The sequence below is a fragment of the Aquarana catesbeiana genome, linkage group LG05 (assembly GCF_042186555.1).
Source record: "Aquarana catesbeiana isolate 2022-GZ linkage group LG05, ASM4218655v1, whole genome shotgun sequence".
Taxonomy (NCBI): Eukaryota; Metazoa; Chordata; class Amphibia; order Anura; family Ranidae; genus Aquarana; species Aquarana catesbeiana.
Genome location: NC_133328.1, coordinates 169,404,957 through 169,432,397, shown reverse-complemented (window position 1 = coordinate 169,432,397; position 27,441 = coordinate 169,404,957). Strand labels below are relative to the sequence as shown.

The window sequence follows — 27,441 nt, the reverse complement described above, 5'->3', positions numbered from 1 at the left end:
AACCTGGAGTCTGGCAATCGTTTGTTCTGACACATCCTACAGCCACTTTACCAGTCAGGGGATTTGAAATCCCCTTGGCTTTCACTCCTCTTAGCCCGCGGTGACAGGACAGACTACGTGGGTTCTGATTGGTCGTCGCCACCTATGTGACAGCACCGACCAATTAGAATGCTCCTTAAATGTACCTCCTGACGAGGTACATTTTGGAGATTAAGCTGAGGGGATTTTTCAGCCCCGACTGGTGAGGCAGCTATACCAGGTGTCAGAATGGGTGACCGCCCCACTCTAGGTCAGCGGGACCGGAGGGGATGGGGAGGGGGTCCTGTGTAAGTTCACCTTACAGATTTTTCTGTAAAGGTGAACTTACCCTTTAAAGAATAGCCAGAATATTTATCACAGAGCTTTGCTATAAAGTCTTTGTGTGGGAATCCCAATGACTTCAAAACGTATATATTTTAATTATATGCAACAAGCATGACCCTATCACCTAAGTCAACCTTTAACTTACTAAAGATGCCATAATGATGCAGCTGAAGCATATTATGATTGAAAGCTTAAAAAAAATCAAAGATAAAAAATAAGAAAGACAGCTGCACTATGTAGCCATGCATATGTTATTACAATCTGCTTTAAAAAACACTCGGTTATTTAAAGCAAACTTCTTTAAAGTTATGTATTTATTAAGTCCTCGCTGAACATCTAATCAGGCTCCTTCATTACTGAGATGTTTTCTAATTAAAACTGACATTTAAAAACATAAAAGATGACGGGGAGGAGTCTGTGGCCCCAAAACAAGTATGATTGACCAAATACAAACTCTTCTTTTTCTGAAGTTCCGCTTAATTTACATATATTTTTTTGTAGAGCACTGCAATTATTTATGCAGATGTTAACATTTCTTCATAATTATGTAGAATTTTATAAAATGACTGGCCTAATGCTGCAGATGCATGGAGGGCTCTAAGCCACTAATCATCAGTCCATTAAATAAACAACCATGAGTTTTCATGCTCAACACTGGCAATAATCTACTTTTGGCTGCTGAGTTCTAATAAACAGCAGAAGTAATATAAATAAACCAATAAAAAGCTGAAATCATAACAATACTAATCTGCCATTTTTGTGAGCCAGTAAGTGGAATAATAGCTCCTAATTTTTTTGTTTAGTAGAGCTATATAAAAATTCAATCAATCAGTTTTAAAGCAGGAAAGTTAAGAAAAAGGAAATCTCAGTAAGCAACTTTATAAAAAATACAATATCTGCAATATCTATTTTTCAGTGTGTGCCCCAGAATTACCTATAAAAAAGTCATAGGCAATGTCTAGTATTATCCATATTGTACTGGAAGCCTACATCTGTGATAAGAGTAATTAATTAAAAAACGAACATAGATGATAATATAAAATGGACCACCCCAAAAAATATAGGTAAATAAAAAATAAATAAAAGTTAGGGAAAATGTTCTTCAGTTGGTTTTTAGTTGAGAAATATCCACTTAAAATTCCCAGTCTGTAGGCTCATATGCTAAAGCCCTATTAATAAAGTCTTACATTATCCTCTATAGTTTTTTTTCAGATAAGAAATATCCTACACCATTCTACAAAATACCCACACAGCAGAGACAGAATACAGACTTGCATCCCCTCAATACCATAGCAAGTGTGCTCCCAGTGCAAGCTGTACTGTTCTATGATAAAAATGAGCCAAGGCTTTAAAATAAAACAAAATTGAGGCATGTCTTTTAGGCTTCATGTACACTAGCCTACACTGACAGCTCCTAAATTTGAGTTTAGGAGCTTTTGGCGTTTTTTTTGCCAAAGCTCCTAAACTCAACTCCATAAAAGCCTATGTGTCAATGTACAAATAGGCTTGTAGCAGAGTTTAGGAATCACCCCATTTCAATAAGCTTCAACCTCCCATTCCTGAACACGGAAGAATTGCGTTCAGAATAGAAACGTTTTGACCAATAGTTGCAGGAAAACGCAAAACGCGGCAAAAACGTGCCGTGATTTTGCAGCGTTTTGCATTTTCATGTGGCCGCTGTAAATGTAGGGAAGTGTACACGAAGCCTTAAAGTATCAGCTAAGTACTAACAGATATAAGGTTCTTCTTCATCTCCAGTTCCCAAGAAGTGGTGTGCATGCACTGGGGAGGGGGTTACAAGCACTTACATGCCCTATTACCCCTCTCCCACAAGAAGTACCTATTAATGGAGTCCTTTGGACCCCTTAATCATTTATCCAACATTTAATAAAGATACTGACTTAGAAAATGTCTTTATTCAAAATAAAGATAACCTTAAAGCCCTGTATAAAAAAATTAAAAAAATAAATAAAAAGAAATGCAAAAAACTAGGGTTAAAGTCACAGTACTAAAATTAATTGAACCCTCTCAGAGATTTATTTCAGATTCTGGGAAATCTCAACTCTTCAGTTACCATGTGTTTCAATCTTAATTTCCTAAAGTGTTTTAAAACTGCCAAATAAAAATGTAATATATTGCAGCTTACCAGTCCTTAGATGTAGTGGCTGCATTCTCTTTTTTTTAGGCTTTTCCCATCTGTTTTTACCTATTGATCCTGTTAGTAAAACACTTTGGGTCACAGGTTGACCAAATCCTGTCAATTCAGAAGCAGGGTTGTCACAGCAGGCTGCTTGCTTCTTATTGGGATTAAAGAACACCTCCCATTCTCGTCATCTCCATAACATATGAGTTAGGTGTTCTGTAGTCTAATGGAAGAACTGGGAAGTACTGACAACATTAGGGTTGTCCCGATACCACTTTTTTAGGACCAAGTACAAGTACCGATACTTTTTTTCAAGTACTCGCCGATACCGTTTACCGATACTTTTTTTTAAATGTCACGTGACAGTGTTTTTTTTTTTGTTTTTTTGTTTTTTAACAGTGCTTTTTTTTCAGGGGGGGGGGGGGGATAGGGGGGAAGGGGGTGAACGGTGTATGTGTGTGTTTTTTTTTTTTTTTTATTTATTTACAATTTTTATTTTTTACAATAATTTTTTTTTTTTATTCTTTATTGCAATATGTGTTTTTTTTTTTTTTAAATCAGCCCTGTTGGGGGGCTTTGGTGAGATATCAGGGGTCTTAACAGACCTCTGATATCTCCCCCTTGAGACAGAGAAAGAGACAGAGGATAGAGATTCCCCAGTCCCTTTCTCTGCAGCCTCAGCTGCACTGAGAATGAATGGAGAGAAGACAGCGGCTCCTCTCCATTCATAAACTGACACATGGTAATCACAGGAGATTACAATGTTTCAGTGATGTGAATGGACAGAGTCAGCTGGAAGGAGGAGGAGGACAGCACAATGGAGGGGGACAGCGGAGAGGGACAGCAGAACGGAGGGGACAGAGAAGGAGAGGGGGACAGCTGAACGGAGGGGGACAGCGGAGAGGCACAGCAGAACGGAGGGGACAGAGGAGAGGCACAGCAGAACGGAGGGGACAGAGGAGAGGCACAGCAGAACAGAGGGGACAGCGGAGGGGGACAGAGAAGGAGAGGGGAACGGCGGAACGGAGGGGGACAGAGGAACGGAGGGGGCATGGAGGAGGATGCAGTGACAGTCAGCGGTGACTGATCAGCGCTGTATGTCACTAAAGCCGCTGAAAGCCCTGGGGGAGAATCTTGTAACTCCCCCACGCGCCGATCACAGCTGACTTCCAGGTATCGGGGGAAGCATCGGGAGCATTTGCCCGAGTACAAGTACTTGGGCAAATGCTCTGTATCGGTGCCGATACCGATACTAGTATCGGTATCGGGACAACCCTAGACAACATGCTTGAAATTTCAGTGCAGCACAGGCAAAGTCATAAGAAGTTACAAGTTCATTGAATTTCCTGGCAGGATCAACAGGCATTTTTCCATGCATTATTTTCAAATTTAGCGCACTAGAGACTAGAAAAGTCAATCCCTCAATCTTAGCAGCCGCTGAAAAGACTTCGCAATTTAAGCAGAGAAAGACAACAAATATAAAATCAGCACTAATGCCGCGTACACACGATCTGAATTTCCGTCAGAAAAAACTTGGATGGTTTTTCCGACGGAATTCCGCTCAAGCTTGCCTTGCATACACACGGTCACACAAAAGTTCTCTGAACTTTTCGACCGCCAAGAACGTGGTGACGTACAACACTATGACGAGCTTAGAAAATGAAGTTCAATGCTTCCGAGCATATGTCAAATTGTTTCCGAGCATGCGTGATTATTTGCACGTGCGAATTGCATACAAACGAACGCATTTTCGGATAGGAACTTTTCCCGACCGAAAAATAGAGAACATGCTCTCAATCTTTTGCTGGCTGGAATTCCGCCAGCAAAAGATCGATGGAGCATACACACAGTCGCATTTTCCAACAAAAAGCTCTCATCGGAGTTCTGCTGGCGGCATTTCTGATCGTGTGTACGCGGCATCCCTTTTAAATCCTCCACACCCCTCCACGTCCGTAAAAGTGTCATTCTTGCGATCATGAACCCCTTATAATCCAATGTAGATAGCCTTCCATAAGACTCTAGTGTAACTCTCCTTTGTGCCTTTATACCCTCTCTGGAAAAATCTTCCTCCCCTTCCTCCAAATGGGTGTCAATGTTTAAAATTCCTTTTTGGGGGCTTCTGACACCCACTTGGAGGAAGAGGAGGAAGATTTTTCCAGAGAGGATATAAAGGCACAGAGGAGAGTTACACTGGAGTCTTATGGAAGGCTGTTTTTGAAAAGTTGGAGAGTAAGGGTGTATATATAAGAACGCATCTTGTGGTCTATTGGAGATGTTTTTTTATCATTTTTGATGTAAACACATTATAAGAATATAGTTGGTGCACATGTGAAGTTGGACATACTAAACTACAGTATCTCGCAAAAGTGAGTACACCCCTCACGTTTTTGTAAATATTTTATTCTAGCTTTTCATGTGACAACACTGAAGAAATGACACTTTGCTACAATGTAAAGTAGTGAGTGTACAGCTTGTATAACAGTGTAAATTTGCTGCCCACTCAAAATAACTCAACACACAGCCATTAATGTCTAAATCGCTGGCAATAAAATTGAGTACACCCCTAAGTAAAAATGTCCAAATTGGGCCCAAAGTGTCAATATTTTGTGTGGTCACCATTATTTTCCAGCACTGCCTTAACCCTCTTGGGCATGGAGTTCACCAGAGCTTCACAGGTTGCCACTGGAGTCCTCTTCCACTCCTCCATGACGACATCACGTAGCTGGTGGATGTTAGAGACCTTGTGCTCCTCCACCTTCCGTTTGAGGATGCCCCACAGATGCTCAATAGGGTTTAGGTCTGGGGACATGCTTGGCCAGTCCATCACCTTTACCTTTAGCTTCTTTATCAAGGCAGTGGTCATCTTGGAGGTGTGTTTTGGGGTCGTTATCATGTTGGAATACTGCCCTGCGGCCCAGTCTCCAAAGGGAGGGGATCATGCTCTGCTTCAGTAAGTCACAGTACATATTGGCATTCATGGTTCCCTCAATGAACTGTAGCTCCCCAGTGCCGGCAGCACTCATGCACCCACCACCATGCTTGACTGTAGGCAAGACACAGTTGTCTTTGTACTCCTCACCTGGTTGCTGCCACACACGCTTGACACAATCTGAACCAAAAACATTTATCTTGGTCTCATCAGACCACAGGTCATGGTTCCAGTAATCCATGTCCTTAGTCTGCTTGTCTTCAGCGAACTGTTTGCAGGCTTCCTTGTGTCATGGTTCCAGTAATCCATGTCCTTAGTCTGCTTGTCTTCAGCGAACTGTTTGCAGGCTTCCTTGTGAATCTTTAGAAGAGGCTTCCTTCTGGGACAACCAATTTAATGCTGTGTGTGGCGTATAGTCTAAGCACTGACAGGCTGACCCCCCACCCCTTCAACCTCTGCAGCAATGCTGGCAGCACTTTGTTTCCCAAAGACAACCTCTGAATATGACGCTGAGCACGTACACTCAATTGGTCGACCATGGCAAGGCCTGTTCTGAGTGGAACCTGTCCTGTTAAACCGCTGTATGGTCTTGGCCACTGTGCTGCAGCTCAGTTTCAGGGTCTTGGCAATCTTTTTATAGTGTAGGCCATCTTTATGTAGAGTAACAATTCTTTTTTTCATATCCACAGAGAGTTCTTTGGCATGAGGTGCCAAGTAGAACTTCCAGTGACCAGTATGAGAGAGTGAGAGCGATAACACCAAATTTAACACACCTGCTCCCCATTCACACCTGAGACCTTGTAACACTAATGAGTCAAATGACACCGGGGAGGTAAAATGGCTAATTAGGCCCAATTTGGACATTTTCACTTAGGGGTGTACTCACTTTTTTTGCCAGTGGTTTAGACATTAATGGCTGTGTGTTGAGTTATTTTGAGGGGGCAGCAAATTTACACTGTTATACAAGCAGTAACCTCACTACTTTACATTGTAGCAAAGTGTCATTTCTTCAGTGTTGTCACATGAAAAGATATAATAAAATATTTTCAAAAATGTGAAGGGTGTACTCACTTTTGTGAAATACTGTGTATGTTTTTTTAATTTCTTTGAGATTAATCATCAGTATCGAGTGGAGCACTACTAAAGACCCAAAACCAGTGAGGATGTTGTGGAATTCATGGTCCACATTCTACTTCTATGGACTAGGGTGTGATAGATTTTAAGGCTTTGTGTACACTACAGCTCCTAAACTTGAGTTTAGGAGCTTTTGGCGTTTTTTTGCCAAAGCTCCTAAACTCAACTCCATAAAAGCCTTTGGGGTTGATTTACTAAAGGCAAATCCACTCTGCATTACAAGTGCATTGCAAGTGCACTTGGAAGTGCAGTCACTATAGATCGCTGTAGATCTGAGGGGAAGCTCTGAAATGAGGGGAAGCTCTGCTGATTTCATCATTTTATTTTCCTTGCATGTCCCCCTTGGATCTACAGCGACTGCACTTCCAAGTGCACATTCAATGCCCTTTCAAATGCACTTGCAGTGCACTTGTAGTGCAAAGTGGATTTGCCTTTAGTAAATAACCCCTATGTGTCAATGTACACATAGGTTTTTACCAGAGTTTAGCAGCTGCTGTGGTTAGGGGAGCTTCAACCTCCCTCAGCCTCCCTCCCCTAAAAGCGGAAGAATTGCATTCAGGACAGGAACGTTTTGGCCACCGGAAAAGGCAAACCGCGGCAAAACCGCAGCTATTTTGCTGCATTTTGCGTTTTCTGGCGGTCAAATTAGGCTGTGTGTACATGAAGCCTAACAGTTAGCATTGATTTCATATCTGTTAATATTTGGTAAAAACCCCCTGCACAGTGAACAGTCTATTTCTTTGGTACATAAACCCCATTGGGTCTTTAGTTTTCTCAACAGATTTGAGGTTGCTGAACAGGCATAGCAGCAGGACCTAATGACCTCTTGGCTTTATCTCTGCTGGTTGAAGGGTTCACAGGTCATGGGCTTAGAACAACTTTCTCTTGGTATGTCATTATGTTTACTACATTTGCAGAGCACATTACTGCACAAACTAATATAGCTTCTCCATGTCCCACCCTGTGTATTTCCTTGTCATATAATAGATAGCTACATTTGGTAAAACATGTCACAAGTTGAAGGTCAACTGCACGATTAAGGCTGGATTCAGATATGAGCGCACATTTTTGGCTGAACTTGGACCTGAAACGGTCCAAAAGACGCACTGCAGCCACTATGGAGATATGTGAACTAGCTCCATAGAGAGTCAGTCACAATCTCCTGCTATTGTGAAATGGATGCGGAGAACCCGCATCCAATTTTCACTAGTGTGAACCCAGCCTAAAGGACCTTTGAAGCATCTCAAACTAATCTCCAAATACAAGTGAAATGCACCTGTATTTTTACTTCAACACAAGTCCCTAAAACTGTCACAAAAGCACACTCATATACCATACTTTGGAAACAATTTTGGGAGAGGTTAGGTAACCTGTAAAACAGTTATAGAAAATATACTTCTGCTATGAATTAATGCAACAATGTATTTTATTCATATTTATGATAAGCAATTTTTATTTTTTTCAGTAATTATACTCAAAGTATACGTAATCATGTTCTGTTCTGCTGTCTTTTCAGCTATAAAGTTTGTATACATTAAGTGAACTACTTATGTACATGTATCATTTCAATTATGTAATTAAAGTCATATAGATTTGTAAACAACTGCTGTGCAGAAAGCATCAGGTGCACAGGGATTTTAGTACTGCATACCTGAACTCCAGACATACCATCTGCTGGATCACCCTGAGGCCCCACAAAGTGAAGATGGATGGATGATGATTAATCGCATCGGCAACTGGGACATCAGAATCCTAGCACTACATGAGTAAAGCTGAATTCACATTTTCAAAATGTATTCTACATGCTTGACCTATTAGTGTTATATATTTTACTGTGTAGTAATTTCATTATTTCCAGGATAGCATGCTGAATTCCAAAATATACTGATTGGTGTCTATGAAATTGTAAAATTGTAATTGAAATTGAAATTGTATAGACAACTACATCTTTATAAGTCTACATTTACCACTTTAGCTCATATTGATTGTGCAAAGATCCTGAAGTTTTAACTGCATTGGAATATGCATTGTGTATTGTTTATACTTGTGTAATGTGTGTAGCTGTGTATTGTGTGTACCTGTGTATTGTGAGTGCACGCTGTCTGCGAGTGCACGTAGGCTGCGAGTGCAAGTGGTCTGTGAGAGCACGTTGTCTGCGAGTGCACGTGGGCTGCGAGTGCACGTAGGGTGCATGTGTGCTGCAAGTACAAGTGAGCTGCGAGTGCATGTGGGCTGCAAGTGCAAGTGGTCTGCGAGTGCACGTAGGCTGCAAGTGCAAGTGGTCTGAGAGTGCACGTTGTCTGCGAGTGCACGTAGGCTGCAAGTGCCTGTGGCCTGCGAGTGCACATAGGCTGCAAGTGAAAGTGGTCTGCGAATGCACGTTGTCTGCGAGTGAACGTGGTCTGCGAGTGCACGTGGGCTGCAAGTGGTCTGCGAGTGCACGTGGGCTGCAAGTGGTCTGCGAGTGCACGTGGGCTGCAAGTGCACATGGTCTGCGAGTGCATGTGGGCTGCAAATGCAAGTGGTCTGAGAGTGCACGTTGGCTGCGAGTGCACGCAGGCTGAAAGTGAAAGTGGTCTGCGAGTGCATGTTATCTGCGAGTGAACGTAGGCTGCGAGTGCATGTGGGCTGCAAGTGCACGTAGGCTGCGATTGCACGTGGTCTATGAGGGCACGTTGTCAGTGAATGCACGTGGGTCTGCCAGTGCACATAGGCTGCGAATGCAAGTGGTCTACGAGTGCACGTGGGTCTGCGAGTGCACGTAGGCTATGAGTGCAAGTGGTCAATGAGTGCACGTTGTCTACGAGTGCACGTGGGTCTGTGATAGCACGTGGGTCTGCAAGTACCTGTGTTTTGTCTTGTTGACTACCTGTGTATTGTATTGTTGAGTAGTAGTGTCAGGAAGCTAGTTGATAGGTAATTTGGAATGGGTATAATCCCAATCCTCATTAAATTGGTAGGTACGATGCCCGGCGGGTGTGGAGATGCGACTCAATGTACATCTTGCGGCATGTATGCGTTCCTTGATTATCTTATCGAGGGCGAATACTGCTGTGCAAAATGTAGGCACATTGTTTCCCTGGAAGCCCAGGTTCTGAATCTAGGGAAGCAACTTTCAGCACTGAGAAGACCCTCCATACTAAAGGAGAGCCAAGAACGTACCCGTCAGGTGCCGGCAGGGGCGAGCACAGAGGCAGGTGGAGACAAAGAGGTGCAGGCACTAGAAAAGAGTAGATGGGTGACAGTCAGGAAGGATAGAGGAGGAGGCCAATCCTGGGCTTGAGCATCCCAATAAGTACGCTCCATTGGTGAAACCAGTCAGGGACCAGCACTGCTGGAGCTGAGGGACTCTCCTAGCTGCCAGGGGGAGAACTCCTCCAGTGAGAGTGGGGAGAAGCGAAGGGAAAGGATAGACAGTTTCTGGTGGTAGCGGACTCAATTCCAAGAAGGACAGAGAGGGCAATCTATGACAAAGACCTGACGCACCAAACTGTATGCTGTCTACCAAGCGGTCGGGTTCGGCACATCAGGGATCTGATGGACAGATTACTGGGAGGGGCTGGGGAAGACTTGGCTGTCATGGTGCACATTGGCACCAATGACAAAGTCAGAGACAGATGGAGTGTCCAAAAGAACAATTTTAGAGACTTGGGAGCTAAATTGAGGAAAAGGACCTCCAAGGTAGTATTCCCAGGAATACTACCGGTACATCAAGCCATACCAGAAAGGCAGAGGGAGATTAGGAAAGGAAACAAGTGGCTGAGGAGCTGGTGTAGTAAGGAGGGGTTTGGGTTCCTGGAGGACTGGGCCGACTTCTCAGTCTGTCACCAGTACTATAGAAGGGACGGACTGCACCTAAATGAGGAGGGTGCAGATATGCTGGGAGTAAAGATGGCCAAAAAGTTAGAGGGGTTTTTAAATTAGGCAATGGAGGGGAGGGTCTAGAGGTAGAGATAGTCAGCATGGAACATAGTCCAGAGGGTAGTATTGGGGGCATTAGTGGTAGGTTGACTCAAGCACATAAACCCAAGGTAAGTATAGTAACAAGTCCTAGTTGCAATCTCGGAACACCCAATAAGAGGATAGTATGCAACTGGTCTAAACTACGTGGCATGTTCACCAATGCCAGGAACCTTGGCGGACAAAATGGGTGAACTAGAGATACTGTTGTATGGGCAGGAGTTGGATTTTGTGGGAATTTCAGAAACTTGGTTCAACAGCTCTCATGATTGGCTGGCAACCATTCAAGAGTATATCCTTTATCACAGCGATAGACAGAGTAAAAAAGGGGGAGGGGTATGCCTGTATATCAAGAATAATGTACAAGTGAATGTGAGAGATGACATTCACTAAGGGAGCTAGGCAGGAGGTTGAATCCTTATGGGTAGAGCTCCAATGGGATGAAGCTAAGGGGAAAATAATACTGGGAGTATGCTATAGGCGCCCTAACCTGAGGGAGGAGGTGGAGGCGGACCTCCTATCACAATTTGGATTAGCAGCAAGGGTGGGAAGTGTTATCATAATGGGGGATTTTAATTATCCAGACATAGACTGGGCGGAGGGAACAATGCATTCGTCTAAGGCTTCCCAGTTCCTAAATGTCTTGCAGGACAATTTCATGGGTCAGATGGTAGATGCACAACTAGAAATAAAGCGTTACTAGATATACTTATTACCAACAATACAGACTTGATCACGGAAGTGGAAATACAGGGAAATTTAGAAAACAGCAATCACAAGTCAATTGGCTTCAGTATAAATCACACAAATAGGAAACATATAGGAAATACAAAGACACTGAATTTCAAAAGAGTCAACTTCCCTAAACTACGAACCTTGCTAGAAGATATAAATTGGGATAAAATCTTAGGAACAAAGAACACTGAGGAGAGATGGGTTCGCTTTAAGAGCATTTTAAATAAGGGCATTAGCCAGTGCTTCCCATTGAGTAATAAATTTAAAAGAGCGAACAAAAGTCCTGGATGGCTTAACATCAATCTAAAAATGCATATAAAAGCAAAAGAGAAGGCCTTCAAAAAATACAAGGTTGAGGGATCATCATCAGCATTCAAACTTTATAAAGAATGCAACAAGAAATGTAAGGGTACAATTAGGGCGGCTAAGACAGAACACAAAAGACACATAGCGGAGGAGAGCAAAATAAATCCCAAGAAATTCTCAAGAAAGTATGTAAACAGCAAAAAAGGGAGGACAGACCATATTGGTCCCATAAAGAAGGACATCTGATTACAAAGGATGGGGAGATGGCAAAGGTATTGAATTTATTCTTCTCCTCAGTCTTCACGAGGGAATCGGAGGGCTTCAGTAACCAAAACTGCAGTGTTTATCCTTGTGACAAATCACAGGAAGCACCCTCGTGGCTAAAAGAGGACAGAATTAGAATTAGACTTGGGAAACTTAACATTAATAAATCACCGGGACCGGATGGCTTGCACCCGAGGGTACTTAGGGAACTCAGTCAAGTAATTGCCAGACCATTGTTCCTAATTTTTACTGACAGTCTACTGACTGGAATGGTACCAGCGGATTGGAGAAAAGCCAAACCAATATTTAAAAAAGGGCCAAAATACATCCCTGGGAATTACAGACCAGTTAGCCTAACATCAATAGTATGCGAGCTCTTGGAGGGGATGATAATGAATATATACAAGATTTTAGTAATGAAAACGGTATCATTAGCAGTAATCAGCATGGATTCATGAAGAATCGTTCTTGCCAAACCAACCTATTAACCCCTTTCCGCCGACCGTACGCATATGTGCATACTCGGCTTTCCGGGGTTATACCGGGATGATGCCCGCAGCTGCAGGCATCATCCTGGTTCCGTTGTTTTGAGCGGGCGATCGGCTACCCGTATATAACAACTGATGCGGCTAAAAGCCGCTTGGCTGTTATACCGGAGGAGCGGGAGGGGACATCCCCCCCTCCCGCCGCCTCCCGCCGCTCTTACCGGGCCTCCCGTGCGATCGGGAGGCCCGGAGTCCAATCGGCTGCCTCCGGCAGCTGTGGGCGGGCTGGAACGAAGCTGTGGGCGGCTTTGTTCCAGCCTTCTCAATGTAAACGCTGAAGCGACGTCATGACGTCACTTCCCGTTTACTCGGCTGTCAATGGCGCCGAATTTAAAAAAATACACAGTATTCAGAATCGCCGTTTTCGGCGATCTGAATACTTTGAAGTGCAGAGGAGGATAAAAGACCCCCGATACCTCCATAAAGAGTACCTGTCACCACCTATTACTGTCACAAGGGATGTTTACATTCCTTGTGACAGCAATAAAACACAATTTATAAGTCTAAAAATAAATAAAATAAAAAAAAAAAAATTTTAAAGAGCCCCCGGCCCCGCAAGCTCGCACAGCAAAGAAAACGCATACGGAAGTCGCGCCCGCATATGTAAACGGTGTTCAAATCACACATGTGAGGTATCACCGCGATCGTCAGAGTGAGAGCAATAATTCTAGCCCTAGACCTCCTCTGTAACTCTAGCCCGGTAACCGTAAAAAAAATTTAAAGCGTCGCCTATGGAAATTCATAGCTACCATAGTTTGTCGCCATTCCACGAGTGCGTGCAATTATAAAGCGTGACATGTTTGGCATCTATTTACTCGGTGTAACATCATCTTTCACATTATACAAAAAAATTGGGGTAACTTTACTGTTTGGATTTTTTAAAATTCATGGAAGTGTCCCTTTTCCAAAAATTTGTGTTTAAAACACCGCTGCACAAATACCGTGTGATATAAAATATTGCAACAATCTCCTTTTTATTCTCTAAATTCTCTGCTAAAAAATATATATATAATGTTTGGGGGTTCTAAGTAATTTTCTAGCAAAAAATATGGATTTTAACTTGTAAACACCAAATTTCAAAAATAGGCTTAGTCATGAAAGGGTTAACCTTCTATGAGGTGGGGAGTTGCCATATAGATAAAGGAAAGCCCAAAGACATGGTGTATCTGGATTTTGTAAAAGCATTTGCCACAGTTGCCCATAAACATTTACTGTACAAAATAAGGTCCGTTGGTATGGACCATAGGGTGAGTACCTGGATTGAAAACTGGCTACACGGGTGAGTTCAGAGGGTGGTGATAAATGGGGAATACTCGGAATGGTAAGGGGTGGGTAGTGGGGTCCCACAGGGTTCTGTGCTGGGACCAATCCTGTATAATTTGTTCATAAACGACCTGGAGGATGGGGTAAACAGTTCAATCTCTGTATGTGCGGACAATACTAAGCTAAGCAGGGCAATAACTTCTCAACAGGATGTGAAAACCTTGCAAGAACATCTGAATAAATTAATGGGATGGGAAACTACATGGCAAATGAGGTTTAATGTAGAAAAATGTAAAATACATTTGGGTGGCAAAAATATGAATGCAATGTATACACTAGGGGGAGAACCTCTGGGGGAATCTAGGATGGAAAAGGACCTGGGGGTCCTAGTAGATGATAGGCTCAGCAATGGCATGCAATGCCAAGCTGATGCTAACAAAGCAAACAGAATATTGGCTATTAGATAAGCACCTGAACGACCGCAACATACAGGGATATACAATGTAATACTGACATATAATCACGCACAAAGGTTGGACTTGATGGACTTGTGTCTTTTTTCAACCTCACCTACTATGTAACTATGTTACTATGTAACTAAGTACAATAGGGAGATTTTCAGACAATGCTTCCTGAGAAATATATTCCAAATAAGGGCTCTTTCACACGGGGCGGATCAGTGATGATCCGCCCCGTGAACACTCGCTTGCCCCCGCTGAGCAGGAAAATAACAAGTCCGTCGCTGCACAATGTGCAGCGACGGATCTGTCAGAGCGCCGCTCTCCCCTATGGGGGATCGGATGATGACGGACCGTAGAATCCGTCGTCACCCGATCCGATCCGAAAACGGATGGAAAAGTAGGGTTTTCCTCCGTTACAGTTTTCGGATCTGACGCTCCATAGGAATACATGTATGTCCGTTTTTCATCCGAAAACGGAAGGATGAAAAACGGACATACGGATCCCCCGTGTGAAAGAGCCCTAACTTTTTCCAAAAGTTTCACATGGCACGCCTATAACCATTTTGGTGCTCACACCTGTTCACCCCTTATGGACCAGAGCAATTTTCAAATTTCTGCTATGAGCCTGTTATTTCAGCTATAATTTTGTCATTACTTAAGATAACAATGTAATACATATATTGTTTTTTTTTAGGGACCAACAAGGCTTTATTTTCATGAATACTGTCCTGCAACAATGATTTTCGCAATCCTTAGACAACTAAAGATAATAAAACGAAACAAAAGGCACTTTTTCTTTTTTTTGAGCAGTGTTAGTTTAAAAATAAATATTCTGTAATTTGTCCTGTTTAAAACAACACAAAAAATATCATTAAGTGTAAAAAAAGAAAAGAAAAAAATTTTGCGCTAGGTGCATGTGATGTGAAACTCAATAAATGTTATGAAATAAAGCTACCGTGATGGAGGTCCTGCCGCTAAACACTATAACCCCGACATAAGGGCAAGAAACAGTAAATGCATATAAAAAAGTGCAGCGTTGGACAAAGGTGAATAAATTATAAACACAATAAATAAATACAGTGAACTTGAAGTAAAAGTGAAAAAACCACACTACATACAATGGAATAAGTTAGAATACTCAAACTAAAAAAATTTAAACAATTAAGTGAAAAACAATTAAAAAATAATAAAAAAATCCAAAGGAAATGGAAGCTTGCTTGCATATACAGATAGCCTGTTTAGAGAGTCCCTGTGTGGTATTCCGGATGAAAAGTGTTTCCCATCACCAGGTATAAGGAAATGGAGGCTTACCAGAAAGCCTGCGACCGCCCTTACTCAGGGGGGTCAGTACAGGCTTAGTAGATCTCCTAAGAGGTCACAAAGAGGTATGTACTGATGGTCATCTACCCTCCTTCCTCTTTCCCAAGGATGTCTTCAATGGTGGCTGCTAGCTTCCCAAATAATCAAAAGCTCAGGTACTCCAGCAGGTAAACCGAATAAGAAAAAAAGGGGGGGATTCTCATAGTGCAACTTGCCAAAAAGATTTATTTAAATGTTCCAAGTAAATGCCATGTGTAGGCACAAATACAGAGTAAAAACAGAGTAAAAACAGCCAAAGAATAAAAAAACGCTATAGCGCCGTTTAAAATCAAATCGCGCATGCGCGGTACGAGCTCACGTTGTCAGTAAGGGCGGTCGCAGGCTTTCTGGTAAGCCATTTCCTTATACCTGGTGATGGGAAACACTTTTCATCCGGAATACCACACAGGGACTCTCTAAACAGGCTATCTGTATATGCAAGCAAGCTTCCATTTCCTTTGGATTTTTTTATTATTTTTGAATTGTTTTTCACTTAATTGTTTTAATTTTTTTAGTTTGAGTATTCTAACTTATTCCATTGTATGTAGTGTGTTTTTTTCACTTTTACTTCAAGTTCACTGTATTTATTTATTGTGTTTATAATTTATTCACCTTTGTCCAGCGCTGCACTTTTTTATATGCATTTAAAAATATCATTGTACAAAAAGTATCATACAAAGCATTGCAAAGTTATTTACAAATGAAGTAATGTTGTTTTTTTTTAATTTTGCACTTTTTAAGTGTGCTATGTGTAAATATATGTAAAAGGTGTAAAAATATTAATGAACAAAGCAAACAAAAACAGAAAAAAAAGTTTAAATAGTAGCTAATAAAATAGAAAAAAAAACAATTCACCAGAAAAATTATAATTGAATGGAGAAGGAGAATAGGGAGTTAATTAAGGCTGATTAGAGTAAACTAAGGGTTAATAAGGGGTTCAATAAAGAAGCATTTAAGTTTAAAAAAAAAAAAAAAACTTTTTTTTTTACTTGTCAGGTTGTTTTAACTGTAATGCCCCGTACACACGGTCGGACTTTGTTCTGACATTCCGACAACAAAATCCTAGGATTTTTTCCGACGGATGTTGGCTCAAACTTGTTTTGCTTACACACGGTCGCACAAAGTTGTCGGAATTTCCGATCGACAACCACGCGGTCACGTACACCACGTACGACGAGACTAGAAAAGGCCGGTTCAGAACCAAGCGCGGCACCCTTTGGGCTCCTTTTGCTAATCTCGTGTTAGTAAAAGTTTGGTGAGAGACGATTCGCGCTTTTTCAGACTCGTGGCTTTCAGATCGTTTTCTGCTGTTCAGTTTGTGCTTGTGGGTTTGTATCTGCTCTTCAGTGCGTGCAGTCAGTTCGTATCAGAGTTTTCTGTGTGATCTTGCCTGCTCGTTGCTGTTTTTCAGGTCGCTCTTCACAGGCCTTGCTGTTCTTCAGTGCGTTCTGTTACTTCGTTCTGACCAGCCGACCGTTTTCTAGCCATGTTTCATATGCGTACTCCTCGTACAGTTCGTGCTGAGCGGGGGCTTGGTGTTGGGGTCCTGACCTTGACACAAGTCCAGTCCATGAACAGGGTGGGAAGGAGTTCATGGACCAAGAATTGGTTGCTTCAGCGTCACCAGTTCTCTCATATGCCTTTGCTCCGTGAGATCCGTGAGAATAATCCTGATGATTTCAGGAACTTTCTCAGGATGACGGACCCCGTGTTTCACCGTTTGTTGGCTTTGCTGACCCCTTATATTAGCAGGCAGGATACCTGCATGAGGCAAGCCATCACTCCGGAGCAGAGGTTGGTCGCTACCTTGCGGTATTTGGCCACAGGGAGAAGCCTGCAGGACCTCAAGTTCTCGACAGGCATCTCCCCCCAGGCTCTTCTTTGTGGACATTTACTGCTTGTGTTTGTTTGAGCTGACCCTGACAGAAATGTGTGGAGTGCAGAAAATGTTGTGATTGTGTAACCTTATACAAAGCACTGTTGGCTGTTATTTACTAAATACAAAGACACTTTTCACTACAAGTGCACTTGCAACTGCACTGAAACTGCACTTGTAGTGCAAAGTGGATTTCCCCTTAGGAAATAAACCCCATTTTCTCATAAAACAACAATTACATCACCCCAAAAGTGTTGTAGCGTGAGACAATAATCCACACATTCTTGATGAACAATCTTTTTAATACCTGCACAATCACATGTGCATTTACCAAAGGTTTTTCTGACAAACCAACATGTTTGTTGTATACCAATTTTGTGGTGTCATTATCCAAAATCAAAATGTCCATTTTATAGAAAACAGGCCTGTGTAAAACCAACAAGAAAGACACAAATCTTGATCTTACAAAGTTCACATTTGGTAGAACTGGAAGGCTATATCAGACATGAGTATTTAGGAACTGTGTTTGATATAGCGTTCAGATGGGGGGAAATCACCCCTGGAAAAGCCAAATTTGGAAGATGCACACAAATTTCACAATTTCATTTGTCAACATGTGCTAGCTGCCATCAGGGGGGATCAAGGGATGTGTTTTGGGGGAGAAAGCCCTTCCTCACCGCTACTTTATAATTGAGGAAGGGGTTGCACCCCCAAAACGCGTCCATTGATCTCCTGTGATGGCAGATAGCACATGTTGGCACACTGTGTGCATCCTCCAAATTTGGCTTTGGGAAAAATCACAAAAAGATTTAGCACATTGTAGCACACAAAAGAAGAAAGTGATTTGGAGGGGCTTTAAACTCGCCCCAAAACATCAATGATGTTTTTATATTTTGGAATAACATCATTGATGTTTTGCTTGATGTTTTCCAATTGTAAATTACACCCCATGATCTCCCCGATCAGGATCTGGGCACTTTCGGATGTGAAAGGATCTGGATCCACAACCTCACGATCACCTAAAAAGAGAGGAAACCCAAAATAAATTAGGTTTCAAAAAAATGCCGCAATCCATCTCTTATCTGAGCCTGTGGTCGCAGACACTCACCTGTTGTGGTAACTACTTCCACCACGTCTTCATCCTCCTGCTCATCTTGTGTTGGGGGGATTTCCCCTTCTTCCAGAGGGGGGGGGGGCTCTGGTCTCCTCGGATGAGGGGTGTCCTCCGAGTCTTTTCTCCCCTATGTAAAACAAAAATGGTATAATTAGCACACAGATATTTAATGTCAGAACTATAAAGATGAAACATTGCTTGGAAGTGGGGTACAATTGTCTATTTTAGCCGAGTTCCAAGATGTAGCTTTTTTAGTGCCCTTTGTCAAGCTGCAATACTTTACCTGTTTGGTAAAAGCTTCACAGATGGAGACCCCCCTATAGTATACACTGGGGCACCTGTGTGGCCCCCCTAATAAAAATGGTGTTCTTGTGTCCCACACTAGTGCTCCAGTGTCCAGATGTGAAAACAGCTGCTCAGTGTCCTCTCCTTACACACAATCTAGTTTGCATTTTATTCTAGTAACAAAGCCATCTACACAACCCAATTCTTTGAAGACAAGTATAGGGCGTCAAAATGGTGGCCAAATGCATATGGCCTAAACAATGGTATTTTATCGTCCGAAATAACAATGTGTGATCCGAACGAATAATGTGCCCATGAACATGAAAGTTGCCATTTTAAACTGTACAACAGTTCCTAAAAGCACATGGAGCAGCACGAACGTAATAAACATAAAGAATAGGAACACAGCACAACTACTTACTTTTTTGCAGCAATCTCCGGATCTTTCTGTACTGCTCGTGTTCTCGTAATTTCAGGTCCGACCACCGCTTCCTGAGCTGATCTTTCGATCGTCGTACCCCGAATTTCCGGTGCAGACTCCTGACCACTTTCGCCATGATCTTGGCCTTTCTGACATTGGGGTTGGGGTAAGGCCCATACTTTCCATCATAGTCGGCCTTCTTCAGGATGTCCACCATTTCCAACATCTCCCCAAAGGACATATTTGAGTCCTTTAATCTCCTTCTGGATCGGGACGTTTCAGGCTCCAGCCTTTCCTCCTCCTCCTCCTTGTTGCTACAATTAGCACGATCCTGCTGTCTATCCGCCATGTGCTCTTCCCCCACTGCGCCGAACGAAAAGGGGCGGGGAATAGACTAGAAAGAACGTCAGGGCCGGGCGGAGTTATACGCATGCGCAGTGTGTATAAATCGTATCGCGCGCGTCTTACGTACGATCTGTGAGCGGAGGAAGGAGCATCGGAGACGCCGATCGTGCTAACGAAGGTAGGATCTAAACTTGGGCCTATACTGCTTCGAAATGGAAGCCTATATTGTAACAAGATTAGGGGAGTTTGGCCTGACATTAGGCTTTGTCTTGTGTTGTGTCTTACAGAGAAAATGGATGGGTTCAACGACCACAATTTCCTGCCCCTGTTCATAGACAAGTACAGGTAGCTGCCCTGTCTGTGGCAAGTGAGACACCCCCACTATAATCACAAACAGAAGAGGCAGGCAGCGCTGGAGAAACTGCTGGAGTTGGTGAAGCCGGTGGTCCCCCCAGCAACCATCCTTTATTTGAAAGCTAAAATTGGTGGCCTGAGGAGCACTTATCTTAGGGAGCGCAAGAAGGTCACAGATTCCCAGAGGTCCGGAGCTGCAGCAGATGATGTTTATGTCCCCAGGCTGTGGTACTATGAGAGACTGCGATTTCTGTCAGACCACACTGAAGTCAGGGAATCCCTCTCTACTCTTCCTTCCACTCTTCCTTCCACCCCAGCTGAGACTTCCGATGTCCAATCTGGGCCTTCCAGCCAGGAAGAAATGGAGGAGCCCAGCTGGAGTCAGGTATAGCATTCTTCTACAGATTTCTGGTCAATAAATAAATGATGTTTATTAGATGTTATTATTGATCACTAATTGCTGATTAAAAAAAGTGCTTTACATATCAATAGACAGTAGTGGGCACCCAAAATTGGGAAAAGAATGAAAACTGCTGGGCTCAGAAGGATAGTCTGTTATATTTGTTAACATTCAATTTGCAGCAGTCAGGAGGTGAAAATTGTGTGTGATTGATGAATAAAAAACTAAAACTGTGTCCCTTTTTCATACACAGGAAGACCTCAGCCAGGAGGAGGCTGTGGAATGTGGCAGTCAGGAGGAGGCGAGGATTATTAGTGTCAGCCAGGAGGAGGCGGGGATTAGTGGCATCCAGGAGGAGGCGGGGCTAAGTGGCAGCCAAGAGAAGCCTGGGACAAGTCGCAGCCTGACTGAGTCTCAGGTCCCTCCCCTCCGCCTGCCATATAAACGAGCCAGGAAGGCCACTCCGAGTCCCGTGCAGGATTCAGCGTACAGGCTGATCCAGGAGGCTTAGGCGTCCCTCCGAGCCTTCCCCAGTCCTGAAGAGGCCTTTGCCTGCATGGCTGCCACAAAATTGCAGGGCATGCAGGAGGGTCAACGCAAGATCTCTGAGGACCTGATTTATAAAGTCCTTCGTAAGGGGGAGAGTGGGGAACTGACACACAAGACGGATGTCATTGAGAGGGACGATCCTCCTCATCCTGCTGCCACAACTCCACCACCACAGCCAAAGCCTGTAAGGAAGCATGGAAGGAAGACCTGAGAGTGATGACCCTGGGTTCAGTCTGGTCTGACAGAAGATGCAGTCTCTCGTATGACCACAGCCTGGGGACACAGATGTCATCTGCTGCTTTCCGGATCTCTGGGACTTCTGGACCAGACTGCCCTCCCTTATGATATGGACTCCTCAGGCCACCAATTTTGCTTTTAAATAGTTGATGTCTGCCCCAGGGGTCCAAGGCTTCACCCACTTCTGCAGTTTCTCCAGCGTTGCCTCCCTCTTTGTTTATAGTTGTGACCCCTTAATAAATTTTTTTTGGGTAAATTCTCTCTCCTGTGTGTGTTTTCATCCAAAAAGGACAGTTTATTGGTGGCGATTCAGGTACATTTCTAAAGTACAATGTGAAATTAACAAGGGACAACAACACCAAACAATCTCCTACAGATTAAATAGAACAACATATTAGTGGTGTTGTGGGAACTTGTCACCAAAAACACACACAAACATTTTCGGGAATACAAATCAAAATCACCAAAAAAAAAAAAAATAAAAAAGAGAAACACAAAAAAAAAATCTACATTAAAGTCCAAAAAAAAAAAAAAATTTTGTTGTCAGATGTGAGAAATCAAAATATATTGAGGGAATACCGATAAATAGTAACGAAATAAGTTTGTGAGAAGTGTGTGTGAATATGAGCAGCAAAACTACTTAATTCTTGTCACATTATAAGGAAGAAGTGAGTGCGCTGTATTAAACCATTTTGAACATTGCAGCGTGACGAAAGTGCTGTATCCATTCCGAATGCTACGTTTACCAGAACGAGCTGTCCCGTGTCGGAATTTCTTCTGAGCATGCGTGGCACTTTGTGCGTCGGAACAGGCCACACACGGTCGGAATTGACGCGATCGGATTTTGTTGTCGGAAAATGTTATCTCCTGCTGTCCAACTTTGTGTGTCGGAAAATCCGATGGAAAATGTCCGATGGCGCCCACACACGGTCGGAATTTCCAACAACACGCTCCGATCGGACATTGTCCATCGAAAAATCTGACCGTGTGTACGGGGCATAAGAAACAAATAGTTCCGCGCTTAGGAAATAAAGGAACTGCAGCCCCCCCAGCACAGAATAACACCTAGGTGAAATTCTAAAAAATAGAGTACTAAATTGGCGTGATTGGCGCTGTTCGACTGGGTCCACTATGATGTACACAAAAATATGAGTGTGAAATAAAAAATAAAATAAAAAATTATGTGTATATAAAAAAGGTAAAGTTCCGAACGTGTAAACAAAATTTAAGTGCATGTGCAAATAACCTAACCACAATCTGTAGTACCACATAGAATGCAAACACTGAAAAAATAGAGTGATAAAAATTTAAATCATTCCAAAAAGGTGAAGGCCTGTGTGTGGCTGAGGAGGGAGCGCTGGAGGCGGCGAGGACACACAGGACGGAGCCCGGGGGAGCCTGCAGATGTTGATATCGGGGAGTGATTGGAGGTGATCGGGATATCAGATAAGGAGAGGAGAACGGAGGATTGTCACCACGGACCATTACTGCTGGACACAGTTTACAGGCTTGATACCCCTGCAGGGGTGAATCTTTCCGGTGAGTGAGGGCACAAGTGGGGGTCCTTTGAAAGGCTGGGAGCACTTACCACACCAGGAATATTGTCATGTGAATGAAGAGACACATTACTGCACTTTAAGGAGAACTTTTTATGGATTTTCTTTTTTGGGGACACTTGTTTTATGAACTGATCACTCACTTCTTATGGTTTAAGCACTATTGTGTGTACATATGAGCAAAGATGTTTTACTAATATGTTTTAGCACTATTGTGTGTACTTATCAGCAAAGGATTTTACCAATAAGTGTTTTTCAATTAATTTTTATAATATTTTTTTTTTAATTTATATATTCACCTTTTTGGAATGATTTAAATTTTTATCACTCTATTTTTTCAGTGTTTGCATTCTATGTGGTACTACAGATTGTGGTTAGGTTATTTACACATGCACTTAAATTTTGTTTCAACGTTCGGAACTTTACCATTTTTATATACACATAATTTTTTATTTTATTTTTTATTTCACACTCATATTTTTGTGTACATCATAGTGGCCCCAGGTTGCTTTAACTGACTTCATCTGCAGATCAAAGTTTGTCCCTTTGATCTGTATATGAATAAACAGAAAGATACAAAATGAAACAATGTTTCATCGTATCTTCTGTAATCGCGCCTGAGCAATGTTGTTGATAAACATTGCCAGACTGCTTTTTCTTTTGACAGCTCCTGCTGCCAGGACATTCTCTCTGTACTTGGCAATGCGGCTGTTAATCATTAGAGTTGAACTGCAATGTACTGTGACTGGGGGGATCCCGGCAGCAGGGCAGAAGGACTGGACGTACTAGACATGCCCTGTGTACAATGATGACATTTTTTGGCCGCGTCTAGCACGCCCAGAATCTGCAAATGGATATGTGAATGCCCCACCTACAAGATGTAATCACATGGCCTTTGCTGAACCAGAACACTTACTTGTGGACAGCACTGTTTTAGCCTATTGGGCCTCATCAGCAGGGGACTGCTGGTTCTGGCCACCATGTTTGAAGCACCGTTGTAAACAAAAAAAGGTTGCAGGAGCTTCTTGCTGTATCTGAAGTAACAGCATATATAAAGTGGGTTGCTGCTAATGGATGCTGACAGCTTCAAGCACATTAGTGTTAAATGGCTTACCCCAACCCATGTATCTCCTTTTTCTCGGACAGCTTAGCCAGCAGAAAGGAACTGCTGGCAGGATCAATAGGTGATAAAACTATGTTATGGGGGGACAATAACCGCTAATGAGGGATCACAGCATATATGTAATTCGTGTTATTTTGCCCATTGTTTCACATTATTTTCTGAGTTTTCCCTACATCATAAGCTTTAACCAACACAGAAGGATCTAAATAAACTAAGGGGTTCAAAATCAAACTCTAGAAATACTGTATATAACATGATTACGCAAAGAAGTCTACAATAAAATGCAGAAATGGGTGCAATAATTCTAGAGCCACATACGCCTCTATAATTTAGAATGAATGTCCCAGTCAAATATTTATTATCATTATCTCATTTAACCACTTCCCGCCTGGCCCATAGCAGATGACGGCCGGGCGGTGGTTCAGTAATCCTGACTGGGCGTCATATGACGTCCAGCACGATAACATGCTGCCGCAGGCCCGCAGGGGCGCGCAACGCGGCGATCGGTGGAGCGGTGTGTCAGTATGACACACCGCTCCACCGATCTTGGTAAAGAGCCTCCGGCGGAGGCCCTTTACCACGTGATCAGCCGTGTCCAATCACGGCTGATCACGATGTCAATAGGAAGAGCCGTTGATCGGCTCTTCCTCACTCGCGTCTGACAGACGCGTGTAGAGGAAAGCCGATCGGCAGCTCTCCTGACAGGGGAAGTCTGCGCTGATTGTTTATCAGTGGAGTCCCCCCTCAGATGACCACACTGGACCACCAGGGATCACCACTAGGACCACCAGGGAACATGTGGATTGCCAGGTATGTATCCCATGGCCATCCACATGTGCCCAATGTGCCCAGTCAGTGCCCAATCTGTGCCAATCAGTGCCCACAAATGGGCACAGATTGGCACCATTATATAGCAGTGATGCCCAGCAATGCCACCCTTAGGGGCATCAGTGCCATCAATCAGTGTCATCAGTGCCACTCATCAGTGTCCATCGGTGCCACCCGTCAGGGCCCATCTGTGCCCATCAGTGCCCACCTATCAGTGCCCATCCGTGCCACCTATCAGTGCCACCCATAAGTACCCATCAGTGCCCACCATAAGTGCCCATCAATGCCAGCTACGAGTGCCCATCAGTGCCACCTATCAGTGCTGCCTATCAGTGCCCATCATCAGTGCCCATCAGTGCCACCTCATTGGTGCCACCTCATCTGTGCCCATCAGTGCCCGTCAGTGCAGTCATATCAGCCTGTCATTGAAGAAGAAAACGTACTTATTTACAAAAAATTTTAACAGAAACAGAGAAAAACTTTTTTTTTTCAAAATTTTCGGTCTTTTTTTATTTGTTGCGCAAAAAATAAAAACCGCAGAGGTGATCAAATACCACCAAAAGAAAGCTCTATTTGTGGGAATAAAATGATTAAAAAAATTGTTTGAGTACAGTGTAGCATGCCGTGCAATTGTCATTCAAATTGCGACAGCGCTGAAAGCTGAAAACTGGCCTGGGCGGGAAGGTGTCTAAGTGCCTGGTATTGAAGTGGTTAAGTATTGTTCATAATAATTTTTTATTTGAATTAACAGTTCATTTTTCAGGACAAACCCCTTCTTCTCAGTCCAAACGGTACCCCAAGAAGATGGGGGTAGATCCCTGAAAGCTTGTCCTGAAAAAATATCTGTTAGTGATAATAAATAAAGTACTCAACTGCGTTGTATCAAATGCACCTAAGACATTGTCATTATCATTATCACATTATCATAAGACTATGCATGCAACTGGTCCCTGGAAGCTTGAAATATTAGCAAGTAAGAAATCTAGTAAATAGCATGCACATAAATTAAGCTTAAGTTAATTGGCTACAGACAAACACAAATTTCTTCTTTGTCCCTATTATTGTCATCATGTTGGGAATGAGTGTAGAACCTTGCACTAGAGAATAACTCTACACTTCCCAGTCACTATTATGAACGCCTACTCACCAAATGTCAGACTTTGAATCGTATCCCTGGTGATTCAAGACTTCAGGGCTCATATAGTATGGAGTCCCGGTGAAAGTTGTTGCCAGGTCACTGGATCCCATCAGAAGACGAGAAACCCCAAAATCCCCTGGAAACATTTGGAACAAATAATAAAATAAACAACATATGTGCTAGGGTACTATGAATATGAAAAAAATCATTGTATCAGGTTAAATGGCAATTTGAGCTGTGTAAACACGTTCATAATACATCTTTGCACTTTAGCAAAGAGTCATAATTAGGATTTACCATCACTGCATATTTTGTTTTAATTATTTTCATTAAAATCTGTAGGTCTCAGGAAAGGGGGTAAATAGAATGTGTATAGAAATTAAAAACAATACAAAAAAAAAAAGTTTTTTTTTATAGCCAACAGTTTGTGCAGCACTTTATAAAACAAAGAGAGGCAGTACAGTTACAGAACAAGACTAGAGAATAAGGAGCACCCTGATCGTGAGAGCATACAATATAAAAGGGAGGGGAAAGTAATACAAAAGGTAGTAACTGTGTGGGGATGGGTTGTACAAGAAAGATTACATTTTAGTTGTTAGGTAGAGGTGGGAAGGGCTTCTCTGAAGTGAGGGGTTTTCAGGGATTGCCTAAACACAGATAGGGGTTGATTTACTAAAGGCTACTAGACTGTGCACTTTTGCAAGTGCAGTTGCACTCTGCAGGAGCAGTTGCTCCAGAGCTTAGTAAATGAGGGAGAGCTCTGCTGTCTGACTTCCATCATTCAATCATATGCAAGCAAAAATGCTGTTTTTTTATTGAATATTCTTTGTGAAGTGAAGCTTTACCTCATATTTACTAAGCTCAGGAGCAACTGCACTTGAGGTGAACAGTCTATTTGTCTTTAGTAAATCAACCCAATAGAGTAGGAGACAGTCATACATGTTGAGGTAGGGAGTTTAACAAGATGGGAGAGGCTCTGGAGTAGTCCTAGGGACGAGCACTGGAAAAGGTAAGAAAAGAGCTAGAGAGCAGGAGGTCTTGGCTAGGGCAATAAGAACTGTTTGGTGATATTTTGAGAGGAGGTTGGCAATTTAGCTGGGGGGCAGAGTGGTGTATGCATCTGTTGTTCACAGTACTTTGATTTTTATTTATTAGGGATTGGAAGCCAGTGGAGGCATTGCTAGAGAATAATTGTGGACACTGAGCATTTGGTATGGTGGACGAGTCTAGCAGTAGCATTAAAGACAGACTGAAGGAGGGATAGCCTGTGTATTGATAGGCCAATGAGAAGGGAGTTGCAATATTCAAGGCGAGAGATAACAAGTGAGTAAATTAATAGTTTGGTAGTGCCATTGGTTAAGGGGCATATATGGAAATGTTACAGAGGTAAAGGTGGCAAGATTTGGACAATGATTGGATGTGAGGCTGAAAGAAGGGGTTAGAGAAGAAATGCACACTAGGCACAAAGAAAACTGAAGACCACCCCCATTGAGGCTATAACCCCTCCCACCTTACACCTGCTCAGTTGTAGCAAGCAGCACAAAAAAAGAATGATAGCATATGAGAGAGGGAGCTATGTCCTTCAAGGGACACAGCTTGCTGATAATTAAGCAACCTAGGGACAGTCCAAACAAAGGGGCAGGAACACCAAAGCAAACACAGGTGAACTAGCCCAACAACAGACATGCAAAGCAAAAGGGAAACTAGAGGCATTAAAGAGCCACTTGCAGAACTTGACCAAAACTAGCATCAG

General features: G+C 42.8%; 1 protein-coding gene across 2 annotated transcripts in view; it reads right to left on the bottom strand.

Annotated features, from left to right (window-relative positions):
* NEK11 (NIMA related kinase 11) overlaps positions 1–27,441 on the bottom strand; it is a 505,456-nt gene that overhangs the window by 255,196 nt on the left and 222,819 nt on the right. For both annotated transcript variants that reach the window (XM_073630337.1, XM_073630339.1), the window contains exon 6: positions 25,698–25,824. In XM_073630337.1, the coding sequence (XP_073486438.1) occupies positions 25,698–25,824 (127 nt within the window). The remainder of the gene's footprint in view (positions 1–25,697; positions 25,825–27,441) is intronic.